Raw genomic sequence first — 12719 nt, 5'->3', positions numbered from 1 at the left:
GCCTATGTGTGCTACATGACCTATAACTCAATTAGTTAGAGGCCTTTTGGCATGTTGCCCCTTCTGCTCTATAGACTTGCTGTTGCCACCCAAGGTTTTTTCTTCCCCTCTTCCCCTATAAATTCTGAGCCTGATTGCTAAAAAACAGACAGGCTCATCAGGCCTGTCTCCAGTGTTTCTTGTGGAGAGACGCTGTTGCTCTTCCAGCCGGACAGCTGAGGGTCTCACGCAAAGAGACCACAGATGCCAGTCTTTAGATAATGGGATTCATGTTTGGCTGCCTTTCAGCTGGGAACCTGAGGAAATGTCTAGCAAGGGTGAATGCCATAGGAGTTGTCAGAGACCTGGTAGAGAAAATGATGTGCACCACCAAAGGCAAAATCCAGCTGTAATGACAGAACTCCCAATCCCCAATGTGGGGCCACACATTTAGCATCTTTCAAGTCAGCAAGGAGTACTTATATTTTGCAAGAACTCTCAGTCAAGTCTCAAGCTATATGCATGCCTCTATTTGTTTTAAGAAAATATCATTTGTTGGGCCATTTGTAGGAAAGACAAGCAGAATATTAGCGACATTTGTCCCTATATTCACAAGTTCCTACATCATTACTGGCCCCAATTCAGATTTAAGAGGAGGGCAATTGCTAACCTTGGGTGTGCATCTTGGGGGAGGGGCAAAAGAGATGTAGTATTTCCTATCTCTGCTCATTTTCTAGTCTGAAAACCTCGCTTCCCCTTCTCTAGTAGCCCCAGGTAAGAAATCAGCCTGCTTCACTTGCTCACAGGTCCTTCTTGAAAATCCCATGGCCCACTCTCCCTCTGTCAGACCCTCACTCATATCAGGCATGTGGGTGAACACATGGGACAGCACCCAATATTGCACATATGGTTGTCGTTATGACCCACAACCTGCATACATTAACCAGAATCTCACCTGGTGGTCTCTCAGCATCACCCACCCAGGTTGTTGTGCTCAACTCAGGCTCATCTAAGTTCAGAGGAGTGTAAGGGGAAGGACATGTAGTCAGGAGGCCACCCTGCCTTGCAGGGCTACCCCTGCCACATCACCTTCTGAAAATATTGTTGCTATGGCAAGTTTTCAACCTTGAGGCCAGTGCTTCATACTTCCTCTGACTGTAGGTCTACACACATCCCTTGGCCTCATCAGGCACTCCAGGAGCAGACTCACTCCATGCATACTGCAGTGCTCACCAGGCAGAGGCTGGATTAGCTCTTCTGAAGTGTGAATAGGATTTTCTTTGTTTTCTTTTCTTTTCTCTCTCTCTCTCTCTTTCTCTTTTTTTTTTTTTTTTTTTGGCTTTGTAAGGAGGACTCTATGGTTGAACATGACCAAAGTCCCCTGCCTCAGTTTTCTCACCTTCAAGTACACCCATAAGGTGAGAATAGATTCATGAGTCTTCCATTTATATGACACCTCAAAATTCAGTTCATTCAGCTATTTGTTATCATGTGCCCTGTGATGTGGGTCTATGGGAAGTCTGGTGGCATGAGAGGTTTATGCTAAGAAGACAAGGCCAGAGAAGCCTTCCTATGAAAGAGGGAATCTCAGGGTTAAAAAGATCTGGCTTCAAATATGGGGAGCTCCCACAGTCCCCTCAGCCAAAGCCAGAGATGATTTTCTCTTTCTTGGTTATGCCTCTCTGCCAAGACATGGGCACTAGAATAAAAAATGTTGGGAGATCCCAGCCTTGTCCAGGTTAATGATTGGTTTGACAGCCTGCCAGTCAAGATCCATGTGCTGATCACAGCTTCAGTTACCAAGCTTCTACCTACCATCTGCCAATTTTCATTTCATACAGTGGTGTCATTTCTGGGCTCTGCTACCACTGAGATCTGACCCTTTTTTTTAAAAAAAAAAGATTTATTTATTTATTTGAAAGTCGGAGTTACACAGAGATAGAAGGAGAGGCAGAGAGAGAAGAGGTCTTCCATACACTGGTTCACTTCACAGTTGGTGGCTGCAATACCTGGAGCTGCACTGCTCAGAACCCAGGAGCCAGGAGATTCCTCCAGGTCTTCCCATGAGGGTGCAGGGGCCCAAGGGCTTGTGCCATCTGCTTTCCCAGTCCACAGCAGAGAGCTGGACCAGAAGTGGAGCAGCTGGGAATTGAACCAGTGCCCATATGGGATGCTGGCACTGCTGGGGGTGGCTTTACCCTCTACACCACAATGCCAGCCTGAGATCTGACCTTAACCTGATGGTTCCTGCCTGATGGGCATGGCATCCACAAATGATGTAGGTGATTGTATAGTGCACCTACAACTTTTGTCACATTGTTTTTAATTATCTATGTCCCTGTCATCCATCCACCAGGACTGAAATTGCCTTTAGGGTAATCATGATATTCACATTATTCATGTTGCATCAGTTATACCCAGGAGAGTACCAGGCATAATGCAGACAAGTCACCCATGTCTCCATTCATCCTCGGCTCCTCATTCCCACAGTGCTAGGGGCTCTTGCTCTTCTCCTCCTCCACCCCTCCCTCTGCACAGCTACCACCACCACGAGACTCACACACCATGCTCCTCTACTCCCTCTGACCCCATACGCTCTCCAGTTCCAGTGGATCCTAACAGGATGACATATCAAGTGTGGAGGTTTAGTTGTACTCATGAAGCGAAGCTACAGGGCTCCACTATCACTAAGTGAATTGTGGATGTTGGACTTGAAAGCTCCGATTCTTGTGCTCAGTTCTATGGTCCTATGACAACTGAGGACATCGCAGGAATTAAGGAGATGCCTGCCTGCATATCCCATTCAGTTAGGAGCCACAGAGCTCTGCAGCATTGTTGTTGGAGCCCTTTCCATTTATTCACTGCTCAAACCTATTGCTTTCTTTTCTGTTTTGTGTCCATCCACTCATATCAGAGTAGCCAAGACAGAGTGAGTTTTTTGTGAGTCATGATGGTGAGCCAGTGGCTAGAAACCTTACTTGGACTTTATAATGTGCATTTTGGCTATTCCAGGAAATTGTTTTTTGTTTTTTAAGATTTATTTATTTATTTGAAATAGTTACAGAGAGAGAAGGAGAGGAAGAAAGAGAGAGAAAAGTCCTCCATCTATTGGTTCATTCCCAATTGGCTGCAATGGCCAGAGCTGTGTCAATCTGAAGCCAGGAGCCAGGAGCCTCTTCCAGGTCTCCCACAGGGGTGCAGGGACCCAAGGCCTTGGGCCACCTTCTACTGCTTTCCCAGGCCATAGCAGAGAGCCTGATCAGAAGTGGAGCAGCCAGGACTTGAACCGATGCCTATATGGGATGCTGGCACTGCAGGTGGCAGTTTTACTCACTATGCCATAGTGCTGGCCCCTCCCTAGGGAAAATTTTTTTTACTTCTTTCCTGCTTAATTGTGCTTTAGTTACCTAAGGTTGGTGAATACATAAATTGTGAATTAGTGAGGTATTCCAAATTTAGCTTGAATTATATGATTTTGTGGGTTTTTTAACTTAACCTTGTTTATAAATATTGACCATTACTACTCTTTTTAAAAATATTTATTCATTCATTCATTTATTTATTTGAAAATCAGAGTTACACAGAGAGAGGGGAGGCAGAGAGAGAGTGATAGGGAGAGGTCTTCCATCTGATTGTTCACTCCCCAATTGTCCACAATGGCCAGTGGTGTGCTGATTTGAAGCCAGCAGCCAGGAGCTTCCTCTGGGTCTCCCGTGAGGGTGCAGCGGACCAAGTATCCTCTACTGCTTTCCCAGGCCACAGCAGAGAGCTGGATTGAACGTGGAGCAGCATCCACGTTCCCCCATATGGGATGCTGCACTTCAGGCCTGGGTGTTAACCTGCTGTGCCACAGCACCAGCCCCTGAATTTTATTTTTTTATTTAGACCTCTCTTATAGACATGGATTATGTCTTCTAGTTTCTAAGTAACTGCATCATAATGAGGACCATTGTAGATTGTAGCAGTTAAAAATATTTGGCTTGATGATCAACATAAGGCTTATAGATAGTAGCTATCCATGAGATTGTGTCTTGGATTTAGGGGAAGTTTATAAGTCAGTTGGAGGTAGCCTTTTATTACTGATGAACATTAATGTACTGAGAACACCTTGTCCATTAAATAATAAAACCCAAATGAAGATTTACACATGAGTTCCCTCCTGCCTTCTTCTACCACTGAAATCCTGTTGTTTCTGCCTTTTAGATCTCCCTGTAATCTGTTGCCTCTTCTTCATTCCCACTACCACCATACCTTGGTTCAGGTCCTACTAAATTACCTTTGATATACTTTTTAATTGACCTCTCTGCTTTTTGTTTTTCTTACCATTGTGTGAAGCCTCTTAGTTCATCCCAACCGTTTTCTGATTGCTCAGGTTCTCTTATTCCAATATCTAGGAAAATCATGTGGCTGGTAGTTCTTTCAACACACCACACAAAAGAATGCTCAGTAAATGCTTACTAAATAGTGAATGGAAAGCCTTACAAAGCTAGGGTGAACATTTAACCTGCTTGGCCTTGGATGGTTTCTGTTTATACATTTCAGCCCTGTGTCATTATTAATATATCTCTTTTATTATCAAAGTTATCTCTGAACAACAAATTATATATTCATCTAATTGTGTGTGTTATCAAATAGATATCTATTTCATTATCTCTTCAACTAGGTAGTTATTGGGGACCAGAAATTGTATTTGTTTAATTTTTATATCCTCATTTATTCATTCAAATAAAAGAATGACTCTATCAAGATGCTGAGTTTCAATGTCAAAGCAAACATGTTTCTTGCCCTCCTGAATTTTCAATCTGGCAAGAAAAAGCAGTCTACACAAAGAATATTACCTGACATAATAAACATTAGTGTGAAATGAATGGATACATTAAAGCATTTCTAATCCAGTAATTCAAATCCCATGAATTATAGTTGACAGAAGTAATCACAAACAGAACTCCATGTCATCCTGCTTCCATTTACATTTCTACTTAAAATCTTAAAAATCAAACACCACACATATACCTAAGAATGCATAATATTTATATGCTATCTTGATATTAAACAGGAGAAAAATAACCATACAGCAATAGCAACTTTGAATCTCCTTTCTTTTTTAGATAAGTTATAATCCTATGTGTTTCTCTACAGTGAAGATTAGGATTGTAGATACTCTTCCTCTCCCTCACTTTTTATTTTAGAGATGAGAAATCTGGGGTTTTAGAAACTGAGCCCCAAGATAAAAGAAATATTTCTTTTTTAAAAGAAGATTTATTTTTTTATTGGAAAGGCAGAGTTACAGAGAGGCAGAGGCAGAGAGAGAGAGAAGTCTTCCATGCACTGGTTCACTCCCCAAATGGCTGCAATAGCCATAGTTAAGCAGATCCAAAGCCAGGAGCCAGGAAATTCTGGGTCTCCGATGTGGATACAGGGTCCCAGGCAATTGGGCCATCTCCTACTGCTTTCCCAGGCTAGACCAGAAAGATGGATTGGAAGTGGAGTAGCAGGGACTTGAACCAGCCCCCATATAGAATTTCGGTGCTGAAGGAAGAGGCTTAGTCCACTATGCCACAGTGCTGGTCCTGAAAGATTTCTTAAACCAATATTTCACTTTGGTTGGCCTTTAACCTAGACTTTTTTACCATACTTCCATGGGCAAATTCAATTCTAATCTCTTTCCACCTCAGATTTCTCTTTGTAAATTGAGAATACTGTCTCCAGAATTAACCCAAGGTATAATTGATACAATGTAAGGCATTTACTCTGTTAGTCTGGCCCCTAGAAGATACTTGGCAATGTTAGTCCTGTATCCAGTTCTCTTTTTTGTTTGTTTGTTTTTTGTACTTGGTGAATTAGAGGGTGGTGTAAAATACTTTGAAAAGAACCACAAATAAAAGACACAAATAAAAATTGTATTCTCAAATCTAGATGTTAAACTATGCCGTGTACACCTGTGCTAAGAGTTACATTGAAATCCTTGTCATTCGTTACTTGAGAGAAGCTGTCCAGGAATAAAGCAGCAGGGGATTTTCCTGAGGGAAACAGCGTGTGTGAGGGAACCGGGATTTGGGACTCAGCAGCAGTGGCTGTCACTTCTTAAGATTTTGTTCAAGAAAGGAAGAACAGCAGCTGACCCTTGAGATCTGGGGTGGGAAGGAAGGGAAGGAGGGATGGAAACAAAAGCAAACGCTCTCTGGTTCCCAGCCTGTCTCCACCCACCCCACACTGAAGCCCTAGGAGAGGGCCAGTAAGTCTATCCAGGAATGCTCTGGCCTGGACTCCATTTCCCAGAGTCACCCGGTGCTCTAACATTTTCCTCTCTGAACGCCAGTACGTGTGCATGTGGGAGAATGTGCGCATGCACGTTCCTTTCCCTGTGGCTCGGGGCTGGGAACAGAAGTTCTTTTACTGATCAGAGAGGTCCCTGAGAGGCCGTGCTGCTCCTTCTCCCACATTCACTGGGGAGTCTTGCTCTGCAAGTGCAATTGCAGGCATTTGGGGAGCACACACCCCGGACCTGCCGCCCGCTGCTTCTGTGCCTCTGCATCTGCCACCGTGGGCCCCAAGTTCCAGCGACTTCTCCTGTCCCACACTCTCCGCTTTGCTCCCCGTGTGTCCTGAAGGAAGGGGATGTGCTCCCGAGATTTTCCACAGCAAGTATGGAGAACAGGAGGGGCACAGATGTGTGTGTGGGAGAGGGGAGGGTGCGATGGCGGGTGGCGGCTCCCAGACCTCAATCACTTGCTTCTCAGTGATGCTGGGAGCTTCTCCGGCCGAGTCAAGTCTGGGGCCCAGGTGTTGTGTCTCCCACCACCACTTCCCAGTCTCCCGATGCACGGCCAATCCCACGGGCTGCCACGCTCAAATTCTCCTTAAAGTACACTGGACGAGGAACGGCACCAGCAGGGCAGTGCGGAAGGAAGGAGTCCCATTCCCTAGATTTAAATAAGCCCAGTTCTCACTTGGGTGGGTCAGAGAATGCCTTGTGGCTGGGCCTCCGGCTATATCCCCTGGTAGTTCCAGCTGGGCGGGGCTCAGTGGCCCTCAGCCAGAGCCTGAGGCAGTGGAGAGGTGGAGATGGCAGATCAGAGTAGGCTCTGGCTCCTGGCCCCCATGCTGGACCCCGCGGACACATTTTCAGCTGGGGCGCTGTGTGTTTGGCTGACTTTCCCAGCAGCACGTGAAGCTTGTGCAGTAGCTTTGTGGATTGATCGCTCCTCCGTGTTTAATTAACAGACTCTTTTTCAATCTGGAGCTTGAGGCCATGGAAACCTACCTGATTTATTTTCCTGCTTTTCGATTTCTGTCTTCAACCCTTCTTTCTTCTCATGTTATTAGGGATGTCAACTTTTATTACCTGCTGCTAATCCCTTTGCAAAGTGAGAAGTGAACTGAAATTAATGCAAGTCTACCGTGTGAGTTAATAATGAGCTACTTCAATCTGCATTTTCATAGTGGAGAGCTACGAAAACATAAATACAGAAAAGTATCAGTTTTTCTTGTCTAGTTCTTTACAGTCACTCAATGCTCCACCAAGCTGATTATCTTACAGTCCATATGGTTTTAATTAAGAGGGCCAGTTACTTTTTTTTTTAATTTGGCACAGTTAGATAGTGAGACAGAGAGACAGACAGAAAGGTCTTCCTTCCATTGGTTCACCCCCCAGATGGCCACTATGGCTGGAGTGCTGTGTGGATGCAAAGCCAGGAGCCAGGTGCTTCCTCCTGGTCTCCCTTGTGGGTGAAAGGGCTCAAGGCTTTGGGCCATCCTCCATTGCCTTCCTGGGCCACAGCAGAGAGCTGGACTGGAAGAGGAGCAACCAAGACAGAATCCAGTGCGCATATGGGATGCTGGTGCTGCAGGCAGAGGATTAACCAAGTGGGCCATGGCGCTGGCCCATTACTTTTAAAAAAAAAATTATTTATTTATTTACTTGAAAGGCAGAGTTACAGAGAGGCAAAGACACACACACACACACACACACACAAAGAGAGAGAGAGCTCCCATCTGCTGGTTCACTCCCCAGATGGTCACAATGCCCAGAACATTGGATTTGAAGCCAGAAGCCAGGACCTTCTTCCAGGTCTCCCACACAGATGCAGGGGACCAAGCACTTGGGCCATTTTCCACTGCTTTCCCCGGCCATAGCAGAGAGCTGGTTCTGAAGTGGAGCAGCCAGGTCTTGAACCGGCACCCATATGATTTTACCCACTCAGCCACAACACCAGCTTCAAGTTACTTTTCTTATTCTTGGTTCTGTGTTTAACCCCAGGACATTTTCAACATGGGAAGATATTAGTGGTAGATTTTCAAAATGACTGCTCTGTGGAAGCCTTTGTACAAGGTGTTGATGTGAAGAGGAGTAAGGAAGAAAAGAGAAAATATGCCCCTCTCCCCCCTACAGAGATGCCCACACAGCACGGTAAAAGATGTGGCTTTGGGCTGGCACTCTGGCTCTCAGTAGGTTAATCCTCTGCCTGTGGTGCCAGCATCCCATATGGGCACCCGTTTGAGTCCCAGCTGCTCCTCCTCTGATCCATCTCTCTGCTATGGCCTGGGAAGGCACATGGGAGGTCTCCATGTGGGAGACCCAGAAGAAGCTCCTGGCTCCTGGCTTTAGATCAGTGCAGTTCTTCTGGCCATTTTGGCCAACTGGGGAATGAACCAGCAGATGGAAGACCTTTCTGTCTGCCTCATTATCTGTATTTCTACCTCTCAAATAAATAAATAAAACATCTTTTAAAAAAAGAGAGATGTGGTCCTAAAAACTCTTGCTATAGACTAACTTTCAGTATAATGAAGTTATCACTTGATTGACTGATTATAGATTCTGTTAGAGTCCTGCTGTCACCAGATTACTAATCTGTGAAAGTCATTTAGCATAGTAAGGTTACCTAGGAAGTAAAAATAGAAAGTGACTCCTGGATAGAGGTTGCTAGGGTGACAGCATTCTTCCTCTGAAACCCAGTGTGTTTTTGACCTTTTCTCGCATGTACTCCCTATCACAGTGCTTTCGAGTGGACAAGCAGTTATGTGTTTCTGCTGAAAAGAGCTGCTTCACACCCAGGAAACAACTGTAAGACACTTTCTCAGCAACTATGTTGTGTGTACATTAATACAAACTTGAAAACAGCCAAGAACAGGATTCCTGGACTACTCAGGCTAACTCACTGTCCTTGGCACATCATTCCCTGCTCTGCAATAAGTTTCTGGCAAGTTCTTTAAAATTTTTAGGAGAGACATATTTCATACAAGAGACATAATCTGGTAATGCAGCAGTGATGTCTTTAAGGAAAGGTGCCATATGCGGAAGCAGTCTTATGGTGTCCATTCATTTTCCCATTTTTTTTTTTCTGACAGGCAGAGTTAGACAGTGAGAGAGAGAGAGACAGACAGAAAGGTCTTCCTTCCATTGGTTTACCCCCCAAATGGCCGCTACAGCCGGCACGCTGCACTGATTCAAAGCCAGGAGCCAGGTGCTTCCTCCTGGTCTCCCATGTGGGTGCAGGGCCCAAGCACTTGGGCCATCCTCCATTGCCTTCCTGGGCCACAGCAGAGAGCTGGACTGGAAGAGGGGCAACCAGGACAGAATCCAGTGCCCCAACTGGGACTAGAACCTGGAGTACCGGCACCACAGGCAGAAGATTAGCCTAGTGAGCCAAGGCACCGGCCCATTTATCTTCCCATTAATAACTTTCATTGATGTCTACCACAGGGTGGCAGAAGCAATCCTCCTTCTGAATTGCATCAAGCCAGGAGGATTCATCTACTGTTTATCTGAGCTTTCTTTGTATGAGGGAATAACCAAAATACTACATTGTATACAGTGTATTTTCTTTTAGATTCATTTTATTTACTTGAAAGGCAGATTTACAGAGAGATTGAAAGAGAGGTCTTCCATCCATTGGTTCACTCCTCAGTGGCCACAATGACTTGGGCTGGGCCAGGTAAACCCAGGAGCTAGGAGCTTCTTCTGGTTCTCACACTTGATTTCAGGGGCCCAAACACTTGGACCATCATCCTCTGCTTTCCCAGGTGAATTAGTAGGGAGCTATATTGGAAATGGAGCAGCCAGGTCTTGAACCAGTGCCCATGTGGGGTGCTGGCACTGCCAGGGTCTGTTTAACTTACCATACCAGTCCCATGTGCATTTTTTCAATGGGGGAGGGGTCAATTTTTTTCTAATATGACTCTCAAAGATTATAATGTGTAGTAGATGATGATTTTGGTTATATTTTGAGTTTCATTAAATTTCTATATTTTTGAAGTTAATGAGTACTAGTAGTTATCTTTTTTAAAGATTTTACTTGAAAGTCAGAGTTACAGAGAGGAGAGGCAGAGAGAGAAAAGTCTTCCATCTGCTGGTTCACTCCCCAGTTGGCTACAGTGGTTGGAGCTGTGCTTATCCAAAGCCAGGAGCCAGGAGCTGTTTCAGTGTAGTAGTTATGTTATGTTATCCTTGCTTTGGATCAACAAACTCTCTCCCATCCCTCATTTAAAATAGGCTTATTTTGAGGACTGGCACTGTGGCATGGCAGGTGAGGCTGCCACCTACAGTGCTGCCATCACATATGTGTGCTTGTTTGAGATCCAGCTTCCTGCCATGGCCTGGGAAAGCAGTGAAAGATGGCCCAAGTTCTTGGGTTCTGCACCCACATGGGAGTCCTGACAGAAGCTTCTGGCTCCTGGCTTCAGATAAATCCAGCTCTGGCTATTGCAGCCATTTTCAGAGTGAATCAATGCATGGAAGTCTTCTCTCTGTGCCTCTGCCTCTCTGTAACTCTGCCTTTTAAATAAATAAATAAATTTTTACATGCTACACCATGGAGCTGGCCCCAAGACCTAACAGGTTTTCTGGGTGCTTATCCTGGGGTTCACTTTGTGCACTAATCACAGTTATTCTGTGTGACTGAATATTTCATGTTCCTTCTTATGGAAAAGTTTTTCTCATGTTCTGAGTGATTGGGCTACATCTGCCCATAGTGGAAACTAAAACTTAATTTGGCATTTGAACACCCAGAATGCTGATTCCTGTAATCTTCTGAATTTAACCAGAAAATGTGTTTTGAAACATTTGGTCTATGGGTAGGCAGGGCAGTTTTCCTGGATCCCTGTGAGAATTGATGAACTGATGGTGTTTTTCTACCCCACATTATATTCTGAAATTTACTTCATTTTATTTTCTTAAAATAACTATATTTGAAATTTGCTACCCCCTTCTGAAATGTTTGTGCTTCTGTCCTCCTTATAACCATGGACATGAGTAGCCCTTTTCCTTCTCTTTATGATGTTACAGGAGCAGTGGGACATTGCAGCTCTCTCCGCTGGCAGCACATCTCCCTCAGTACATCTCTTTGAATTAGACCCTGGGTTAACTTGGCTGCACAAAAGGCATATACCTAAAACCAGTGTACCTACTGAATGAAAGTAATCATAAAGTCAATATGCCTTGTAAACCTCTCATCTTTTGTTTTGAAATATGTTGTGAATGTGTCTTTTATGTCAGTGTCTGTAAGCCAGAGACTTCCCACTTAAGGCAGAAGGCTGCTGAGGGACAGCACAACTGTAGCTTTGCTCTGTTACTTTACTGTGGCTACTCTCTCACCTTTTCTCTTTACTTTATTAAGATTTAAAATTTTTATTTTAAAGCAGAGTTACAGAGAAAGAGGCAGAGACAGAAGGATGGGGATCTTGCATCAGCTGGTTCACTCAGGAGACTGCAATGAATAATGCTGGCCCAGCCTGGAAGTTCAACCCAGTGTCCCATGTTGGTGCAAGGACCCAAGTTCTTGTGCCATCTGTTTCTGCTTCCCCAGTTGAGTTAGCAGGGAGCTGGATCAGAAGTGGAACAGCTATGACTCAAACTGGCACTCATGGGGCTGGCATTGTGGCACAATGGGGAAAGCCACCATCTGCAATGCCAGCTTCCCAGATGACCAGTAGTTCATTTCCCAGTTGCTCCACTTCTAACCTAGCTCCCTGCTGATGGCCTGAGAAAAGCATCAGAGGATGACTCAAGTGTTTGGGCCATTGTAACCCATATGGGGGACCCAGATGAAGTGCCTGGCTCCTGGTTTCTGTGTGCTTCAGCCCTGGCCATTGCAGCCATTTCAGATGGGAGATCTCTCTTTTTTAGCATTTATTTATTTATTTGCAAGGCAGAGATAGAGAAAGGGAGGGAATGAGAAAGAGATTTTCCATCTGCTGGTCTACTTCCTAGATGGATGCAATGACTAGAACTGGGCCAGGCCCAAGCCAGGCACCAAGAGCTTCATTCAGGTCTCCCACTTGGGTGTCAAGGACCCAGGTATTGGACCATCTTCTACTTTTCCAGGGCCATTAGAAGAGAGCTGGATCAGAAGTGGAGCAGCCAGGACATGAACTGGTGCCTATACCAGATGCCAGCACTGCAGGCAGCAGCTTTACCTGCTAGTCCACAATGCCATCCCATCTGACTCTCCCTCCTCTCCATAACTCTGACATTTTTTTTAAGATGTATTTTATTTATTTGACAGAGTTACTGATAGAGATAGAGACAGATAGAGAGGTCTTCAGTCTGCTGGTTCACTCCCCAAATGGCCACAGTGGCCAGATCTGAGCTGATCTGAAACCAGGAGCCATTAGCTTCTGGATCTCCCACATGGATATAGGGGACCAAGGACTTGGGCCATACTGTGCCACTTTCCCAAGCACATTAGCAGGCAGCTGGATTGGAGTGGAGCAGCCAAGACCCAAACTGGTAACCATATGGG

General features: G+C 45.0%; 1 protein-coding gene across 1 annotated transcript in view; it reads left to right on the top strand.

Moving 5' to 3' along the window:
* Positions 1 to 1054: 1054 nt before the first annotated feature.
* The window catches only part of LOC138848192 (zinc finger protein 585A-like), a 55072-nt gene continuing 43407 nt past the window's right edge, over positions 1055 to 12719 (top strand). The window contains exon 1 of the mRNA XM_070067764.1: positions 1055 to 6624. Coding sequence (XP_069923865.1) covers positions 6598 to 6624 — 27 coding nt within the window. The 5' untranslated portion in view covers positions 1055 to 6597. The remainder of the gene's footprint in view (positions 6625 to 12719) is intronic.

This window comes from Oryctolagus cuniculus, unplaced genomic scaffold (genome assembly GCF_964237555.1).
Source record: "Oryctolagus cuniculus unplaced genomic scaffold, mOryCun1.1 SCAFFOLD_35, whole genome shotgun sequence".
NCBI lineage: Eukaryota > Metazoa > Chordata > Mammalia > Lagomorpha > Leporidae > Oryctolagus > Oryctolagus cuniculus.
The sequence above is the reverse complement of the archived record's forward strand: the minus strand, read 5'-3'. Positions and strand labels throughout refer to the sequence as shown.